Here is an 18,527-nt window from a genome sequence, read left to right on the forward strand (position 1 = left end):
CGTCTGAGCGAACCGTGTCACCTCAGGCTGACCGAGGCCGTGTCTTCACACTCTAGCGCGCACAGCTGTGTCCTCCCAGGTACCTTCCGAGGAGGATCATCGGCCGTCGGTCTTCCCTCCCCAAGCCCGATGGTCCCTTACCAAACGGCGGCTATCCTGCCTCCTCTGGCCAGAGAGCGGAAACGGAGAGCGCTCCGAGCTTCACCGGACAACCAATAGGGCCGTTCCGCGGAGCGCTGAGGGCGGACACATGTTAGCTGTTTTACTCCCGAAATAGAAATTCACCTTTAACTGTGCCTATACTTCCCCGGTAGTGAGAATTGCTTTGCCCATTCTCTTCTGACGGACAATACACAGCCAGCCCGCAAACTGCCCAATCCAAAATGGCGCAAATAAAAGAAGCGGAAGTGACATCTACCTTATTAGCATAAATTATCTCGTTGTAAGGTCCTCCTAAAAAATCATCTCATTAAAACTCCTGATTGGTTTGTCAGTCAGTTTGGCCAATTAAGCAAATATCTGCTAAAAGATAATCCCCCAGTCTTTCTTTTTCGACTGTTTATTTTGCGTCTGTGTTGGACTCAACGGGGTAAACAACCCCCGCAGCAGTTACCTGAACCCTCCGACAGCGGGCGTCCTTCTATGTACTCCTCCCTGCGGAGAGGAGTACATAGAAGGACTCCTTCTATGTACACAGTGCCTCAGCACGTAGGTCGAGGTCAGGCCAACACTAGATGGCGCTGTAGATTCAGTTGCTTCCTAGTTAGTAGAAGCTGGTACTGCTAGTTACTTGTCGAACTGAACTTATTTGATGGGAACTAGTGGCCTTTTGTTTGGTTTAACGTCAGCCATACTGTTTTCATCTTATATTTTTATGTGTGCCTTAAACATGCAGAACCTGATATATCTCTTGTGTGTACATGCATGATTCTGTACAATTGTTCAAAAATGCTTAATAATAAAAAAAAAACAGCCTTTGGAAGACAGATATACTGTATATGGAATATATGGATGGATGGAATGACATCCATACATTTCATTTATCCAATGGGATGAATAGACAGGATTAATGTATGGAAGAACAGATGGATGGAAAAAAATATGAATGTAAAGCTGGATTAATGGATGGCAAATAAATAGATGTAAGTACATCTGAAAAACGTTTAGAGTAAAATATCTATCTTCACAAAGTTACACTCGTATTACAGATTCATAGGGTGAAAGATTCCAAACGTTTATTTCTTCTAAGCTAGATGATTATGCTCACAGATAATGAGATCCCAAAAGGTCTATAAAAGAAGGATATTCTAAACAGAAATATAAGGACTCTGAAATATATGTTCATTTTTATCCACTCAGTTCTTGATGCTTTGGTCCTTTTGCATGAATTAGTGCGTCAATGAGGCGTAGAGGCTACCAGCCTGTGGTTTATTTCTTCAGGTATAGAAGCCCAGGTTCCTTAGATAACCGTCTTTAGGTCATCTGCAGTGTTGATTCGGGTTCATCTTGACAACACTTTCTAGATGCTGTGAACACCCAGCTTGTGACGGGTATCCATGGCAGTCTTCCCAATGACTGTGTATCTGACTGACCCTGAGTCAGAGACGGTTTAGAGGCTCGGGTGTTTGGAGTAAAACCCAAGAGCTTTGCATCAAGACATCATTAAATGTTAGAAATAAAAGATACTCGCATAACAAACCAGTGGCAGGAATACAAACTGTTTATTTTATACAAACAAATCTGGGCTCAGTTCACATTCAGTGATGGGAGCGATGACGCGCCAAATCAAACTCAAGAGAGAAAATGGGAATGTAAAGCTTCATCTTCCTTCGGGGTTCGTTTTGCGCTTAATGCCTAGCATGGACAGACATCTGCTTTCTGGTCCGACAATCCGCCACGTTGTGACCGCTGGAACATTGAAGAAACGCCAGGTGAAGGCAGGTCGCTGATCACGTCGTGGCGAACAGCGTGAGCAGTCCCTTCACAAACGAAACAATCTCATTCCCTCCGAGTTTGGACTCCCCATAAACCCGATCCACAAAGGAGATGGGCACCTTTGTTTTGGAAAGAGAGGGAGACATTTTGTTAGAGGACATAGCAATTAAGAGAATTATTAAGGTAAAATCTAAATAGAATTGTTTTTAATAGATGGTAAAACTTTTTGTAAAATGTTCACTGTATTATTTAGATGAGTCTGAGTCACAGTCGGTCACCATTTACGAAATAGCGATGATCGTGGAAGCGTCTTCAACGCTGCATCAATCTGATGGGAGCCAACTTCTAATTCTTAGTCCAAGTTAAACCAAGGCACTTTTTAATGTAGAAAAATAAATTAAATCCGTAATTTCCTGCTGAAGATAGGTTACAGGGTAGAAGATGTCTGATATTAAGATCCAATATTAATATCTGTATCGATACAGATATTGCTAAAAATTCTAGATGGAGTATCAGTGACAATATGCCCGATCCATAAGGGCAGATCTCTTCAATCTAATTCTACGCTTTGTGCTCTGAGCGACATTATGCTTTATTTATTTTACATCATATTTAGAATTCCTAATTGCAGTTTCTGAATCATTTGAAAGAAGATTTGTTGCATTTATTTTTTAAATGTTTCTCCAAGCTAGTCAACCTATTGTTTTTGTGAGTTTCAGTTTCTTTATTATTTATTTTACGTCGGCTCCTCATTGCGCTGACATGAACAAATTAAAGCTGTGTTGTTTTTACAAGCTTGTGACACTATTGCTGTATTTAAGCGTGCTGTACTGATGCAGAGTTATCAAATCAACTTTTAATTCAGTACATTTAAGAAAGAAAAGTTTTAAGTCAATTCAGCTGTTTTTCTGTATTGGATCAGTATCGGGTGATGCTAAACCTCAGATATCCGTTTTAGGAACCAAATATTTTCAGTCTGCTCTCTAAATGCAGAAAGAAAAACATTTCAAATGCAGCTGAGTAAAACTCTTAAGGCTGGTTCACCTCTCCCACTGTGTAGTTGAGCTGCCTGGCTCGGACGATCATCTCCATCTGAAAAACGTAGCCTTTGGACACACACCGCTCAACCAGACTCTCCAACACTTTCTTCTTGTATAACCTGATGCAGGAGAGACCAAAAAAAATTAAAAAGGAAAAAGAAACATTCCAATTTCTTCTTCTTTGGAAAAGAAGAAGGAAGACAATAGCTGTTGTCTTTTACTTATGCTTAAAAGACAACTTCCTGCTCCACCCACCTGAAGCTTCCTGTGAGGTCTGAAGCCCCGGGTCTCAACAGCACCTGGGTCAAAAAGTTGGCTCCCCGGCTGAAAGCGGGAGAAATAAACAAGAAAGCTTACAAATAAATCACTTGATTTCAGCTTCCTGCCAAAATAGGGGGGTGTAAACTTGAGAAAATAAAAACAAAACAAGGAATACACTATATATCAGCAATAACACCGGCATATTGGTGCAGCTGTAGAAAAAAAAAATCAAAAAAACAAAGCAACCTTGCTGAGCAGGCGTCACCTGATGAGTTTCCTGCGCAGGTCCCAGCCGTACACACCTCCACTGCCAAGGTATCGAGTGCCAGACACAAGGTCATAATCACCCTCCTTCTGTTTTCTGGATAAAAAATAATAATGAAAATTTAAACTGGCCCACACAAGAAAAATATAACATCCTGCCATCAACCAGAAAAAAATCTAGTATTTACAGTAAGAACCAGAAGTTTACATACACCGCATAAAAAGAACACGAGCAGACATTAAATCAGACCAAACGTTTCCTGCTTCAGGTCAGTTTCTTTTTGCTAAATGTCAGGATGTCGAGATGGGGAATGTTTTCTTCAATTCAGACGTTTATGTACCTTTCCTTGACATTTGCTGGAACTGCCCTGCTGGAATGCCGATCCACTCTTCCTGACAGAATTGATGCCTCACTCACACACATATTTTCAGCTGTGTCCATAAATTCTCTACACACCTGAGCTTAGCACTTTGTGGTGGTTTTATCCTTAAGCCAAACTTGCTGTCGCATTTGGACCTAAGTTTTAGCTTCTTGGTTAATGTTCTGAGAAGTTGCTACGTTTCAGCGTCCTTTTCTGACATTATCATCTATATTATGAAGAGCAGATGTTTGTGTCTGTGACACAAAAATGAAGGTTTTTGTCCCCCGATTGGTGGGTGACTTTACTCTGTTTTTGTTTTAGAGTACCGGCTTCTTCCTTACACAGTGACCTTTTCACTCATGTTGCTCAACCAGCATATTCACCAGGTGCTTTGCCTTTGGTCTGGGGTTAAAGTGCAGATTTTTCACCTCTACCACACAGAACCCATCTCCTTCCTAAACAGTACGATGACTGGACCTTCCCATGCATCTGAAACTTGCACTAGACCAATTCTCCTTCTGACCGTTTTCAACTATGTCAAACGGCAAAGCAGCGTGTTGGAGCTGTACCTTAAAATTATGGCCGGGTCTAACGTGTTTATTTTGGTCAATTAATTACACAGATTTTTTTCCTATGTGAATACAAAAAAAAAAAATTGTATTTGCACATTTCCTTGCAGATGACTGTGCCTTCAAACTCCTGACTTTAGAGGACAATAATAATAATAATAATAACTCTCATTTAGCAAATGAACTAGTCAAACTTCCGGAAAACAGAACAAATTCTGTCTGAATTAATGCCTTTTTATACAGTGTATTTGAACTTCTGTATATTCTATTACTAATAAATCCACCCTTTATAATAATCTTTATAAAAACCTAAGTGTTTCAGATATACTTACTTGATAAACTGTGGGATAAACTTGGGCTGAAAGCAAAAGCAACAGTCATGAAATATGAAGTTCAACATAATACAGATTTTTTTTGGAGGTTTTGGAAAGTAACAGTAAAAAAAAAAAATGTCCCCAAACACAAACAGTCGTGAGACTTTGAGGCCAGGAAAGATGCCAAACATTTTCCACTCACATGGTGGGAGAGATCTGCATCCATTATAATGATGAAGTTCCCAGTAGCATGCTTCATGCCATGAATGTAGGCCGTGCCTTTAAAAGCAGACACGACGCCGTCATTAAATGATCAAGGTGAGAGAGTCAACGCAGCATGTTGACAGCTTACCAAGGCCTAGTTTTTTCGCTCTTGGTCGCAGAAGCTGGAAAACAACAAGATTTATTCATCATCTGCAATTGCTAACAGCTATGCGTCATCTTTAATACACATTTTTGTAGCACTGAGTTAAAGTTATTTGTTTACACTGGCAACAAAGAACAACTGCATTAAACGCAATCAGATCATGATTTGATCTTTCATGCATACATCCTCAGATTAGCACGTATCGTACTTATGCTTCTTAGCTTACTATTTTGTCATCTCCATAAATTTTCTGCAGCTGCTCTGCCACCTCCAGTGTCCCATCTGGGCTTCCGTCGTCAATGACAATGATCTCATAATTGTAGCCACTGCAAGATGAACAAATTGAAAGATGCATGTCATTCGTTAGAGCAGTTATACACGTGACACTAAGCACAACTAGTTCAGGCAAGAAATTGAACCTGAAAATAACATTGCTGCCCCTGAATGCTCTTTGGTTTTGTTTGGACACACAGACTACAAAACAAGTCTTGAAAAACAAAAGTGAGGCTCGCTTAATGTAGTAATACACAAATCAGTTAGCTGGTCTTTCAATCGCCGCGTTTCTCTTGAAAAGCCCAGACCAATGACTAGCATGTGAAACACTTTCTGTAACCTGGTTTATTTTTAGATATTTTAATACATACTTACATAACCTACCCGAGGCAAAACTAGATCTGAAATGATTTTTCAGTCAACTAAAAAGTTCCCTTCTGATAGAAAATGAGAGCAGGTTTCCTTTAATTGCTCTATCTGATGAATAAGAGGTCAACTTTGAATAATTTTAATTATTTTTCCCCTATTATACTGATGAAAACTAAAACCCATGCATTATTCTAATTCTGTGAGGGTCAGGGGGGTCACCAACACTTCTCCTTGATAAAGACAGTATGGTGGTTTTGTATCAAAAAACAGAAGATTATAGATTTTAAAGGTTATGAAAACTGGAATGTATCAGAAAAATTTCCCCTAATCTTTATGTGCATATGAATTATAGAAATAAACGATGGCCTCATTTTCTGTTTGATTCAAAAGTGCTGTCTCTCAGCTCCAAGGAACCTTTCTATTTTATGTGTTTACAGACTTAAGAGTTAAACAGAAAAAACAGAATAGAATATATCACAACTGGACATGACAGGTGAGCGCTCAAAGAAAAACAATCAGAAAATTGAAAAAGAAATATATAAAAAAAATCTGACTCAACCAGGAAGACCGTTACCAGTTCATCTTTACCAAAAGCCAAATTACACTGCAACTCGTGTTTAAACGTACATAAATTACAATATCGCTGATGTTTTGTAAATGAAGACACCTCATTGTAGAACAGTACAGGTATTCAATACAAGACACAGAGAAGTCGCCCTTTTTGAACTTACCCAAAAATAAACACTGTAAAAGTTTTCACATCACAAACTGCTTTAAAAGAGTTTTAACATCTCAGATAATCCATAGTCCATATTCCACCTCTATTTCAGCCCTGACCCACTTGTTAACTCGGGTTAAGTGACAGCTCAGCGCTGGCAGCAGCAGTTAGCAGTAGCCGAGCAGATTAGGAGTAAAACCAACTCACCTTTCCCCGAAATATTTCACCAAGAGCCAAACAATCAGAGGAAGGTTTTCTCTCTCGTTGTATGTCGGTAACAGAACAGAGTACTTGTCTCCGTTCGCCTGTAAAGACTTTCTACTCGCCATGTTGACGTGACATAGACAGGAATACCGACGTGACAATAGAGTAATCCTTCTGCGCAAGCGCAAAACTACAACCCGCTACCTAGCTTCTTGTTTGTAGACTTCAAAATAAATTTAATACTTTTTAACTTCTCTCTCTATGGGAGTTGTTTTAAAAGCGTCTTTGACTGTTTTGAGACTGAAGTTGCTTTTGATTTCATTTTTGTTAAGAAACTTTTCAATGATGGCTTAAACTCAGTCTAATAAGTCTTGAGTGGTAAACTGATCCTCCCAGCTGTGTGCGCATAGGGAATACACCTTATTGTGAAAATTGTTTGTTACAGTTTCCGGTTGTACATTTCAAAGTAAGCAACAGTGGAAACAAAATCCCTAATAACTTGTTCCTACCTGGATCTTGCTTGAGAAGTTCCGTTCTTCATCAGTGGTACAAATTCACACCAACAATCTATGCGGTATCTATCGAATGCCATTTTTATCTGAACATAATACCTTTTGACAATAATTCAAAGATTTTATTTTATATTTAAACACTTTTGTTCTCTCAATCATATAATTTGCCAAACTTAAGACATCAGAAAATGTAAACAGGGGCTTCCAGGTGAAATTCAGAACACATAAAATTTACATGAATTAAAAAAAGATGCAGCAAATACTACAAAACATATACAAATTATCATACATATATAAATGCAGTCTCACAGTATTATTTATATATAGTGTAAAAAAGAACCTTTCATGCCACAAAATATGGATTTTAAATTATCTTAGAGGCAACAAGGCTTACAATGAAAACAAAAAATAATTTCAAAGGCTTAACTTGCTACTTTAGGCAGTGCATGAATACATGAAAACATAAAGAAAAGCTTTCTGTGCTAAACTGTATAATATGGCACTCAAGTGATCCAACTGAGATTTCTTTATTATAGACAGTTATTCTGGTTTATACTGGAAAGCTCTCTGATTCATCTTAGGTTCATTTTTCTGGAGATTTCAAACAAAATGGAGACTGGAACAGGGTGACTGGTAAACACGCTTCTGCTCAGCTCTAAAGGAGAGTCATTTTATTGGTGACTGCTTGCTTTCTCTTCTCAGGGTTGGTAGCCGTAATAAGGGTCTTCTGGATAAAGAAAGTATAAAGAAGGAGAATATATATATAAAAATATTAATAATAAAAATACTGAATTAGAAATTAGACAGAGTTAAAAAACAAATCTGATCCTGCTCCAGGATAATTTGGCTCAAACAGACCTGAACTCTCACAAATGTCATTTCCCAGGCTTAGTTTCATCATTTGGCCACTCTTAACAGCTAACCTGTTTGTTGGGGAATATTTCGACAGCCTCCACTGCGGTCACACATGCCCCGTGGTCCAATCTCTCCTGGCTGACCCAAACTCCCAGTGGTCCCTGGTGGCCCTGGTTTGCCGTCGTTTCCTTTTGGACCTGGGACCCCTGGCTTGGACTCCCCTGGAGGACCTACACACACAAAATGCACAACCGTCACATATCCTAATCACACCTGATGGTGTGTTAAACAGTGGAGTAATAAATGGAACACACAGGTCAAGGAGAGGTACCTGCCAACCCTTTAATTCCTGAGGGCCCCTGGACATTATTCCCCAAACTTCCTTTTTCTCCAGGGATTCCTCTCCGACCTGCAGAGAAAAAAGAAACAATTGAACAGAATGTCTTGATGGCTCTGACGACACATCTAACAGATCAAACCTTACCTTGCTCTCCTGGATACCCTGGCCTCCCAGGTCTCCCTCTTGAGCCAACATTCCCCTGGTTGCCCCTGGCACCAGGTGGGCCCCTGGACCCTGGTATACCAGGCTCCCCTGGGGGCCCCACCGGCTCCTCAATAGGAACGGGCTTTCGACTAATCTCATTGATGTACATGTCAAGCTTCAAAACCTCCTCTGAAAAAAAAAAGACATCAAAGCCTGTTGTAGACATACATTATGTTGCAGTGACTTAGAAAACACAAACAACTCATAAGTGTTGGTTTTATCACTCCTGGTACTTACTGTGAACTAGTTGTTCACAGGCCTGTGTCACCAGCTGATAGATCATGGCCATAGACTGCGGTTCCCCCTGAAAAATATGAGCCAGTTAGCTTTAAGAAATCAATCAACCAATCAACCAACCAATCCAGCCATAATTAAAAAAAGATATTTTAAAACGCCAAAGAAAATCTTATACTGCAATAACAGAAATGCTTTCACACATAAAACTCTGGAATGCTGGACACATGTATATAAAAACACAATGGTGTATTGAAATATTTATTGAAAGACAAATATCAGAAGACAAAAATGTATTTAACCCTGTTGTTGATTGGGTTATACCCTTATTTAGAGGATTTTTCCATCATGTTACCTGGTCTTCTTCGAAGGTACCCTTCACAAAGAATCATATTGGACTTCCCTGGTTGAAGGTGTACTGGATGTAACAGCATGTTTCTTTAAGCATAAACTCAGAGTGGTGGTAAATATATAGTTTGCCCTGTTACCCACCTTTTCACCTCGTTCCCCTTTATTTCCCGGCAGACCCTGTGGAGTTAAACATACATGAGTGTGAACTAGTAGATAACCAAAAGTGAAGAGAAGCTGGACAGCTTTTGTGTTTGTTCTTGAGTTCTTACCGTTGGTCCAACAGGTCCAGAGGGACCCCTCTCTCCAACAGGTCCTGGGTATCCTGGAAGTCCTTGGAAACCCTGAAGCACAGAAAACGTTTAATGGAAACACCATCAAATATCAGGCGGAAACAGAACAGAATGACGGTTTGTCTGTATGGGCATCCAGACAGTAGAACAAACTGTCCTGGCCAGGAAGCCAGGAAGGTGGAAAGTGGTTTTGATTTCAGCAAAACAAAATGTTCCTGTAGGCGATTTGCTCAGCTCAGGCTGTTAGAAATGCACACAAAGATATTCTTACCCTGGTTCCCGTAATGCCCGGGGAACCAATGTTTCCCTCCACACCTCTGATACCCTGGAAAACAGAAAGCAAGAAAGGAGGACTGAGAGAAATATCTGCTGGAAGAGGACCTGTTGCCTTTCTCTGGGATCAAGCAGCTCACCCTGGGGCCTGGGATCCCCTCTTCTCCCTTTGGACCTGGAGGTCCAGGTGAACCCTACAGGAAAAAACAGACAAGAAGGTTGAATAGGGAACTTCAAGTGTGTTATGTTATCGAGTCTATGTAGCATTTGTGAACACTATGAATGAAGATATTATTGTTATGTGACAGTTAAAGAATGAAGAGAAAGATTCCCATCATTTGATTTCAACTCACTTGCACTCCTGGTCTGCCAGGATCTCCTTTTTCTCCCCTTGCTCCTGGTGGACCCTGATCAACACAAATGGTTGAAAACACAGGAATATATATATCACATTCTAAGAGAGAAAATGTCAAGCTATGACTCACAATTTTGCCTTGAACTGTTAGGCCTCGGGGTCCAATGCTGCCCACAGGTCCAAGACCCCCCTCAAATCCAGCCTTACCTGGGGGGCCCACCTCTCCCTGACAGAGTAAGCATAACAAAATTTTCACATATGAGTTTAGATTTTCCTTTTTCCCCCCCCAAAACTGACGAAATAAACACAATGATAAATTGTTGTGCAATTGCCAATTTAAGCCATTAGATGTCACTACAGCATAAAAACCAGATTACCTCTTACTCTACGTTCTTTGTGACCAACCTTGGACCAGTTATCGTTATAAAGGAAGACGATGAAATTTCTAAGTAGATGCCACAGACAACTGATTCCAATCACACATGTACTGAGCTGTAAAAAAGGTCAGCAGCGCTAAAATTGAAACTTTTTAGAACATGTAAAAAAAATAGATACAACCAGCTCTCCAAAATATTCATAGGTTTTAATAAAGGCAAAAAATACAACATGTTTCAGCTACATGCCATCGTCAGCCCTAATACTTCTCCATTTGCACAACATATACAACCAAACACTGCAGAAACAAAATCTGAAAGTATTTTTGGTTTAGTTTTTACTGCAAATATCTTAGTACACTTGAAATGATACAAAACTACCTTACAAGTAACTGCTCAGCAATATATAGGAGTTTTTTTTCAAGTCTATAATTTCTTAATATTGATGAAAAAAGTACTAGTTCCATTGGCAGATTATTTCACTTATAATTTGGGAAAATCATAGAGCAGAGAGAAAACACACTGATATTAACATATCAGCTAATAACATCAGCTGATTCAAGACTGTAGCTGTATGAGTTTAAAAACTTATAATAAAGCTATGGATGTTTCAGACGATGTGTTGTCACGACATCACAGAAACTTTCTAAACAGAGTTATTGCCTTTCCGGAGCAGCACACTGAAGTTGACTGATTTGGATCAAATGTCTGCAGGCGACAACAACAACAAATCAGAAAGAGTGGAGGGCCTAGAATGGTGAGTGAGATAATTAGGACATAATTGTGATAATAATGTATAGCAGTTCTGATTAAAGGACATATTTCAGTTTAATTACATGGTAATAATTTTAATTATGTACAGGACACGGCAAATGCTTATTCTCAAATTACTTTGAACACCATCAGATCAGCGTCAGACTGGACAAGAGGACCTCATCAGGACATCACCATTATTTTCAGTAACTCATATGGAAATTAAGACTGTAATATAGAACTTTAATATAAGGAAGACTTGAAGTTCACTTTCTCCACAGTTAGAGAATTTGAAGGGCTCTTCTTACTGTTGCCACATTAATACGTCCATGAAACTTCACTCACAAACAAACATTTCTGGTCATTAGAGGACTATTGTCCATTAGCAGATAGCAAACCAGAAGAGAGGAAGAAAGAAAACTAGTTGCTACAACCACTGCCTACTTTAATGTGAAGAATGATCATTTTCATCTTACCTTTGAGCCCTGTTCTCCCTTATCACCTTTGTCCCCTCGAGGACCTGGTTTCCCCTGTGAAAAAAAATAAATAAATGGAACATTAACATTGTAATAATCTTTGGAAACATGCCTTGGTGCTGATTTTATCATAAAATATTACAGAGAAATTTTAAAACTATGCATGTGGTGACATACAATTGGTCCAGGGGGTCCTGGAGCTCCTTGAACGTTGGAGGAACAGGTACATGCGTACGGTGGAGCAGGGCAGCTCTCCTCATCCCTCTGAGACACAGTCAGCAAAGGCTTTAGGTTAACTGGTGAAGTGTGCCCCCCAAGAGGGGAAATGTGTTGCTTAAGTACAAATACCTCGCATACAGCACATAATTAACATTTCAGTCTGTCGTCATATGGAGTCCCGACAGGCACCAAAATGAAAAAGAACAGACAAGAACAGAAGAGCAAAGCAAAGCAAAAAAACAGCTGGCTAAAGATGGCAGTACCACTGACCACTCCAGGCAGGTCACAACAAGTATCCAATGAAGCCCATGTGTTGTTACAGATGATTTCAAAGGACTGTAGCTGGAACTGGAGATATTAAAGAGAAAAAAACAAACAAACATTGTAAGCACCATTATTTTATTTGAAGGATCAACCGATTTAATCCCAGAGAGGAAGGATAAGCACCGGGGCTGAGCCGCTTTTAGGTCCTCTGGTTTTCACCAGTTTTCCCAGCATCTCGAATCCATCGGTGGGCAGGTTTCCCAGAGGGCGAGCTGGCCTTTCACCAACAGGCTGACAGTCCACAGACAGAGAGACGCTCACCTGGCTGACAGACAGGTGAACCTGCCAGAACCAAATTAAAACACAAACACTGTTAATGATGATGGCAAATTAGAGATGCACCAATTGCAGTTTACTGGCTGATCACCGATCTTTAGAAAGCCTGACCTGCCGATTCTGATTCTTGCTGATACCAATTACTTTTTTTGTCTGAAAAGTTGATAAATGTAGCAACAAAGTTACTAAATTGGCAAAAGTGACTTATTATTAACTGAGCACATGCAGATGTGACCTGGTGAACAGGTCCATCAGTCAGCCCTCTCTCACAGCAAAGCAAAAGGGGACAGCAGCTGATTTTCAGACCTTTGCGGAGGTAAATAAAATCAGAGGGTAAAATTGGTTTCACATTTAAATATCAACTGATCACCAATCACCCAAAATTAAGAAAACTGGCACCAATTCATTGATGCACCCCTACTTTTTTTTGTAGAGACTTAGTTTAGTTTATACAAAACTTATTTGGTCATCAAGTGAAATTTATGGAAAAAAATAAATACAAAAAAATAGGCTTTTTGTCTATTCAAATAGGGAACATAAGCATTTGTAGCTGGAGCTACATACAGACCATTACTTCTCAGTGTGTTTGATACACATCTGTCTCTTGTCTGTGAAATAGCTAGCTGCAAAAAGGATCCATCTTATTTGCTCCATCTTATAAAAGCAAATATTGATTCTACCTTAAAGAGTTTGGTGGATCTTATCTCACCTTGTGAAAACTTCCATAGAAAATCTTGTGGACCTGTGGCTGATCAAAGGTGAGCTCCTGCACTTCTCCCCTGTAGTCCAGACTGAAGTACATCAGATGTTGGCTAGAAGCTGTAAAAGATGCAAAACAGTCATCTTTTCATCTTTAAAAAGCTTATTGTATTGTTCTAAAAAGACATTTTTAAAAAGTTGCTGTGAGAATCCCGGTTTAAAAAAAAGAGAAGAAAAGAGAGACTGACTTAATTTCATGTTGGCGATGCGGTCTGATCTGGCAGTGTGGGGAATAGCTATAGAGTGTAGCTGAAACCCCAGTTTAAGTTTGAGAACACTTAGAGCAAAGTGCTAAGTTTAAAAAACAGGACAACTTCTTCTTTAAGCTTTATAGGCACGCATTTAATAGAAAAAACATTGAAATATACAATAACTTCCATGGTACCAGGTGTACAAAATCCAGCACAAATAATGGTGAAAAACTTTCAACGCAACAAAATATTCCACAGTTTACTAAAAGCAATATATTAAAGAGGCAGTACAGTGATCCCTCACTATAATGCGGTTCACCTTTCACAGTCTCGCTGCTTCGCAGATTTTTTTTTTGTGCAGTTTTTTTCACAGTGCATTGTGTTCTGAGTCCTGATTGGCTAAACAGACTCTGCAGTTCTTCTCTGCCTGTGTGCTAATAACGTTATGGTATTTAAATATAAGTAATACAGATTGGCCATTCAGGAGATGAAAACTGAAACTTTGAATGCCTGTTGGAAAACACTGGCCAGAATCAGCACAAAAAACTGACTGGAGGCTCGCTTGACGAGATCCATCGCTCTGCCGCAGATACAGCTGTGAATCTCGCAGGGCAGGTTGGAGGAGACGCTTTAATGACATGACTCCGGATCACATTAAGGCCTGATTGATGCACACGCACATCTGCTGACCTGAAAACAGGTTTTGTTCTTTGGTTTCACTGTAGAGTATTTAATTATGCTGCGTAATAATTGTAAAAAATAAAGGTAACTCTACTTCGCGGATTTCGCTTATCGAGGGTTAGTTTCGGAACGCAACCCCCGTGAAAAACGAGGGATCACTGTATTATGTATTTTCCACTTCCAGGCACGTAGTTGCATTTCATTGCACAATCAACAGGGCTTGGGGGGGGAAGGTGTCCACTGAGGCGTTTTGCACAGCTGAGTGGTTGCATTGGGACATTAAAGGATTTCTCAAACATCAATGAAAGAATCAAAGCGACACTCCAGGTATGTTTTTGATAAGGGAATAACATTATAACACGATGTAAAGCTCAAAAAATCATTTTTGTTTCCCAGTAAACCACTGCAGGCAGATATAGATGTGATGTTCTTCGCATTGTTCAACACAACTCCCCTTATCCTTGAATGCTAACCCTCAAAAAGCTGTAAATAGTCTCTGCTGTTCCATCAGCAACCTAAAAAGCACTCATCCTGAGGAGGTTTTCATAGTGGCCGGTCTTTAGTCAGACTAAAATGAAAACTCTCTTCCTATATTTCGTGTGCATTCCAACCAGAGGAGCAAATGCTCTTAATCTGATAGGCCTATCGAGCAGTACAATGTCCTCATCTGGGCTCCTCTGATTGTCATGGTGATCAGAGAGAGGCCCTCTGTGAAACAGGTGAGAGTGTGGGCTGACGGTGCTGGGGAGGCTCAACGAGATTGTTTTGAATGCACAGCCTGGGATATGGACAGAGAAGCGGCTACATATGAACATAGCTTCAATGTGGATGAGTATCTGTCATCTGTGTTAAAATGAATTTCAGACAACGTCAGTGTCATCAAGATTATCATCATCCGGGCCAATCAGAAAACCCTGGATGAATGGAAAAGAACGTTTTAGATCTGAGGAGGTAAAATCAGTTATGGCATAAGGAAGCCAAAGCAAAATCCAAGAGTTTTTTTTCCACAACCTGAACACCACGAGCAATGTGTGGCGGCATCCAGGTGATTGCAAACAATGGGGGGCAGAGGGCCCAAGCTTCCAGCAAGGATGACACTGACTCCCTAAATGACCTTGACAGGGCAGGTTTGCGGTACTGAACAACAACCTAACATTGAAAACAGTGCCAAGACTGGATGAGCAGGCCTACAACTTTAAAGAGCCGATGGCTACAGAACCAAGACAGAAAGGAACACGAATGAGGCATCAGGATTAGACAACATCCTAGAGAAAATACTCAAGGACCAATTAGCCTCTGTCCTGACAGACATTTAAAGCATCTCTCCAAACCAGGCTATTGTACCAAAATGTTTCAAGTAGGTCATTGTCATGCTATTGCCAAAAAGGTCCACAGTAGCCAGTCTGAATGATTATCGACCCGTAGCACTCGCTCCTATGATGTGAAGAGGCTGATGAAGTGGCACATAACCTCCCATCTCCCCAGTTCGACCAATAGGTCTGGTTTAATGAAACTTTAATTATTTATTGCAATAAATGACAAAAAAAACAAGAGCTAATAGAAGAATGAGCTGTTTGGCATTGGCATGGAATCTCTCTCTAGCATCTCTCCAAACAAACCAGACTATTGTACCAAAATGTTTCAAGCAGCTGAATTGCAATCATCTGAATTGGGTGTGTTGAACCATGCAGACGAGTGTGTCTTGAGGACTATTGTAATTATGGTCCTCAAGGCACACTGACCTGCATGTTTAGACGTTTCCCTGCAGCTGATTGCAGTTCAGCAAGCACCTGTCAATTGAAATCACCTATGCTGAAGCAAGAAAACAAATAAAGCATTCAGGGCAGTGAGCCTTAAGAACCAGGGTTCTAGAGATTCTGTACTGTGGCTTTTTGATGCACTCCTGCTCTAACATACCTGAATCAAATGACTGGCTTTGCCAGGCCTTTGACATACCTGGTTGCAGGATGGAAAGGTAATTCAATCATTTTATTAAACTGTGTTGATGAATCTAAAAGTTGCAGGTCAGTAGATTTCGAGGACTTGAGTTGGAGAGCAACTCCTCTGCCTGTAGCATACAGAGAATTTCTTACTGAGCTAGAGCGGCTTAATGACCACGAAGTCAGAAGTTTGTCAGCAGCCAAAGTATTTTTTGTGTTTTTCCTTACGACTGTGAGGACAGTTAGGATGGAAAAACAGAAATGGTTATTTGTAACCTAAATATGAGGCCTATATTTTTCTTTACAAACAGGAGCCCTATTTTGGAAAATTAAAAACTCTTGACCATAATTTTTTTTATTAGAGGGGCCAGTTGTCCTCCCTCATCAGCAGCGGTGTGGCCTGGCTTCAGATAGACAAAGGCATATACACCTGCTGACATTCAAAAGTGCGACTCTATGGAAATAATGGAAGGGTTCCTGTGGTGGTGGCACCCACAGAAGAGTTTCATACGAGTGGCCAGAAGGGGTCAGTGAAAGCTTTAAGGTGGTACATCAGGCTGGGACTTTCTAAAATAACTCATATAGAGTGTTTTGTTTGCCTCAAAACTTTGGCAAGTAGAGCTTCTTAATGGATTTCAAGAGCAAGGAACAAAAATACTGCTGGCATGAAAGCAAGTATGCTATCCTGGAGTACACTAGTTTTTTCCTGGATGCTTTTATTAAAGCATTAATGAATAGACAGCAGAAAAAAAATATAATGATACATCTCACACACACATTGATCCCTGAGACACAGAATCCATCTCCTTCCTGAATGGTATAGTTGAACATTCACAACATGTCTACTTTCATCCAATTGTTTAAACACATGAACATAAGCATCAATACATTGTTCCCAAGGACAAACCAGACTTGTGCAGCTCCACAATTCTCTTCTTGATATCTTGACTGATTTCTTTTGACTTTCCCATGGTGTGAAACAAGAGAAAGCAGCATGTTTCAGGTGTGGCCTTAAAATAGATCTCACTTAGAAATATAGTACCGTGAAAAGGTGTTTGCCTCCTTCCTGACTTTCTACTTTTTAGCATGTTGGTCACACTTCAGGGTTTCAGGACATGAAGCCCAACTTAAATATTAATCAAAGCTACATGCCCTGTGTGAAAAAGTGTTTGACCCCCATAAAAGATATCATTACTGTGGTTTATTGCACCAGACTTTACAGTCTCTAGCCTTACTATTGCAACACAAAGACATCACTTAAATAGGACCTGCCTGACAAAGTGAAGACATCATAATATCATCCAAGGCTGGACATGATGCCCCCCTGCCTCAACTACTTAGAGGTGTCACTGAATGAATAGCTGCAGAAGCATTACTCACGGTCAATCACAACTCCCATCTTTGGCTGGAAGTCATTGTCAGTGAGCTGCCAGAGAGCAAAGGCTTCCTTTGGTGTATCCTGCAGCAGGCGAAAAGTGATGCTGATGGTGTGCTCTGGAGAGAAACCTGCAGGGTGAATAAACCTGGAAAAAAAAGGAGGGCCAAAGCACACTGTCATGACAGAAGAAGGAAATAATTTCTTTTTCTTGACATTAGACTTCTTTGGTAAAATACAACTAGTTCTGCAAAACACCTGAAGAGGGTTGACCACAAACACATTAAGCAGTGAATACACCAATAACAATAAGTAAAAAAAAAAAAAAATCATTAAATTATTACATAAACACAAAGTAGAAATTACTCCATGGCCAAACAGCAGAAAACATATTCTGTAATAATTTCTGCTGAGAATACATGCATAAAAGAAGACACAGTAGAAAGTGTGCTTTTGAACTGAAATGTGAAATCAGAAAGTCTCACTTGGTGCTCTGTGTCAGTTGCACATCTCTGTACACGGTGTAGGCAGGCAGATTGTTGAAGACAAAGGGCTCGGCTGCCACTCCCTCCACTGATGAGTGAGCATCCCACGTCAGACCAAACGCTTCCATCATGTTAAAACCTGAACCAATAAATAAAACCACAATACTCTGCAGAACTTTTATTGGCATGAGCTGGGTGAATATCTCTTGTCTTATATGAAATGTTTTGTGAAGACAGTCAGTCTCACCTTTAACGATGCCATTCTGGATGGTGACTTCAGGACAAACTGCAACACAAGAAGGCAGTGTTGACACATTACAGGAAAAGACAGGAAAGCAGTTTGAATAGAAAACAGAGTTCTAAAGTATTTTACCTTAAATTGCAAAAAAAAAAATTTAAAAATCCATTAAATATATGAAATAAACGTGCAGTGAACCAACCACTGCATCCTTATTTTAGTTTTTAAAAGAGAAGGACACTGAAGACAGTGCTCTAATGATAAATTACTGAGTAATGACTGAATAGCTCAGAAATAGAAGATGAAAAAATCATTAATTGCCCGGAAAACCAGCAACAATCTTAAA

General features: G+C 39.9%; 2 protein-coding genes across 5 annotated transcripts in view; both read right to left on the reverse strand.

Annotated features, from left to right (window-relative positions):
* Nucleotides 1-1,702: 1,702 nt before the first annotated feature.
* dpm1 (dolichyl-phosphate mannosyltransferase subunit 1, catalytic) lies at nucleotides 1,703-6,862 on the reverse strand. Its single transcript, XM_007571287.2, has 9 exons — nucleotides 6,680-6,862; nucleotides 5,339-5,438; nucleotides 5,098-5,131; nucleotides 4,948-5,024; nucleotides 4,764-4,789; nucleotides 3,502-3,597; nucleotides 3,231-3,299; nucleotides 2,980-3,094; nucleotides 1,703-2,054 (listed from the first exon to the last, which is right to left on the reverse strand). The coding sequence occupies exons 1-9, from the start codon at nucleotides 6,799-6,801 to the stop codon at nucleotides 1,950-1,952; spliced, it is 744 nt and encodes a 247-aa protein (XP_007571349.1). The 5' UTR covers nucleotides 6,802-6,862; the 3' UTR covers nucleotides 1,703-1,949.
* An 837-nt stretch (nucleotides 6,863-7,699) lies between these two features.
* LOC103151306 (collagen alpha-1(XX) chain-like) overlaps nucleotides 7,700-18,527 on the reverse strand; it is a 39,030-nt gene continuing 28,202 nt past the window's right edge. For all 4 annotated transcript variants that reach the window (XM_016681367.1, XM_016681366.1, XM_016681365.1 and 1 more), the window contains 19 exons: nucleotides 18,191-18,229; nucleotides 17,944-18,082; nucleotides 17,464-17,606; nucleotides 13,222-13,331; nucleotides 12,360-12,518; nucleotides 12,183-12,260; nucleotides 11,871-11,957; nucleotides 11,694-11,747; nucleotides 10,221-10,316; nucleotides 10,089-10,142; nucleotides 9,876-9,929; nucleotides 9,734-9,787; nucleotides 9,442-9,513; nucleotides 9,314-9,349; nucleotides 8,825-8,891; nucleotides 8,528-8,716; nucleotides 8,375-8,452; nucleotides 8,112-8,273; nucleotides 7,700-7,915 (listed from right to left, as the gene is read on the reverse strand). In XM_016681367.1, the coding sequence (XP_016536853.1) occupies nucleotides 7,887-7,915; nucleotides 8,112-8,273; nucleotides 8,375-8,452; nucleotides 8,528-8,716; nucleotides 8,825-8,891; nucleotides 9,314-9,349; nucleotides 9,442-9,513; nucleotides 9,734-9,787; nucleotides 9,876-9,929; nucleotides 10,089-10,142; nucleotides 10,221-10,316; nucleotides 11,694-11,747; nucleotides 11,871-11,957; nucleotides 12,183-12,260; nucleotides 12,360-12,518; nucleotides 13,222-13,331; nucleotides 17,464-17,606; nucleotides 17,944-18,082; nucleotides 18,191-18,229 (1,700 nt within the window). In that variant the 3' untranslated portion in view covers nucleotides 7,700-7,886. The remainder of the gene's footprint in view (nucleotides 7,916-8,111; nucleotides 8,274-8,374; nucleotides 8,453-8,527; nucleotides 8,717-8,824; nucleotides 8,892-9,313; nucleotides 9,350-9,441; nucleotides 9,514-9,733; nucleotides 9,788-9,875; nucleotides 9,930-10,088; nucleotides 10,143-10,220; nucleotides 10,317-11,693; nucleotides 11,748-11,870; nucleotides 11,958-12,182; nucleotides 12,261-12,359; nucleotides 12,519-13,221; nucleotides 13,332-17,463; nucleotides 17,607-17,943; nucleotides 18,083-18,190; nucleotides 18,230-18,527) is intronic.

Source organism: Poecilia formosa, unplaced genomic scaffold (assembly GCF_000485575.1).
Source record: "Poecilia formosa unplaced genomic scaffold, Poecilia_formosa-5.1.2 Scaffold278, whole genome shotgun sequence".
Classification (NCBI taxonomy): Eukaryota; Metazoa; Chordata; class Actinopteri; order Cyprinodontiformes; family Poeciliidae; genus Poecilia; species Poecilia formosa.

What these genes read in the sequence shown, in the direction of transcription:
- dpm1 (XM_007571287.2), bottom strand. Translation starts at nt 6,801, where the DNA reads ATGGCGAGTAGAAAGTCTTTACAGGCGAACGGAGACAAGTACTCTGTT. An exon ending in GTGAAATATTTCGGGGAAAG is followed by an intron (nt 5,439 to 6,679) that starts GTGAGTTGGTTT and finishes TTCATCTTGCAG; the next exon opens with TGGCTACAATTATGAGATCA. An exon ending in TTTATGGAGATGACAAAATA is followed by an intron (nt 5,132 to 5,338) that starts GTAAGCTAAGAA and finishes GTTGTTTTCCAG; the next exon opens with CTTCTGCGACCAAGAGCGAA.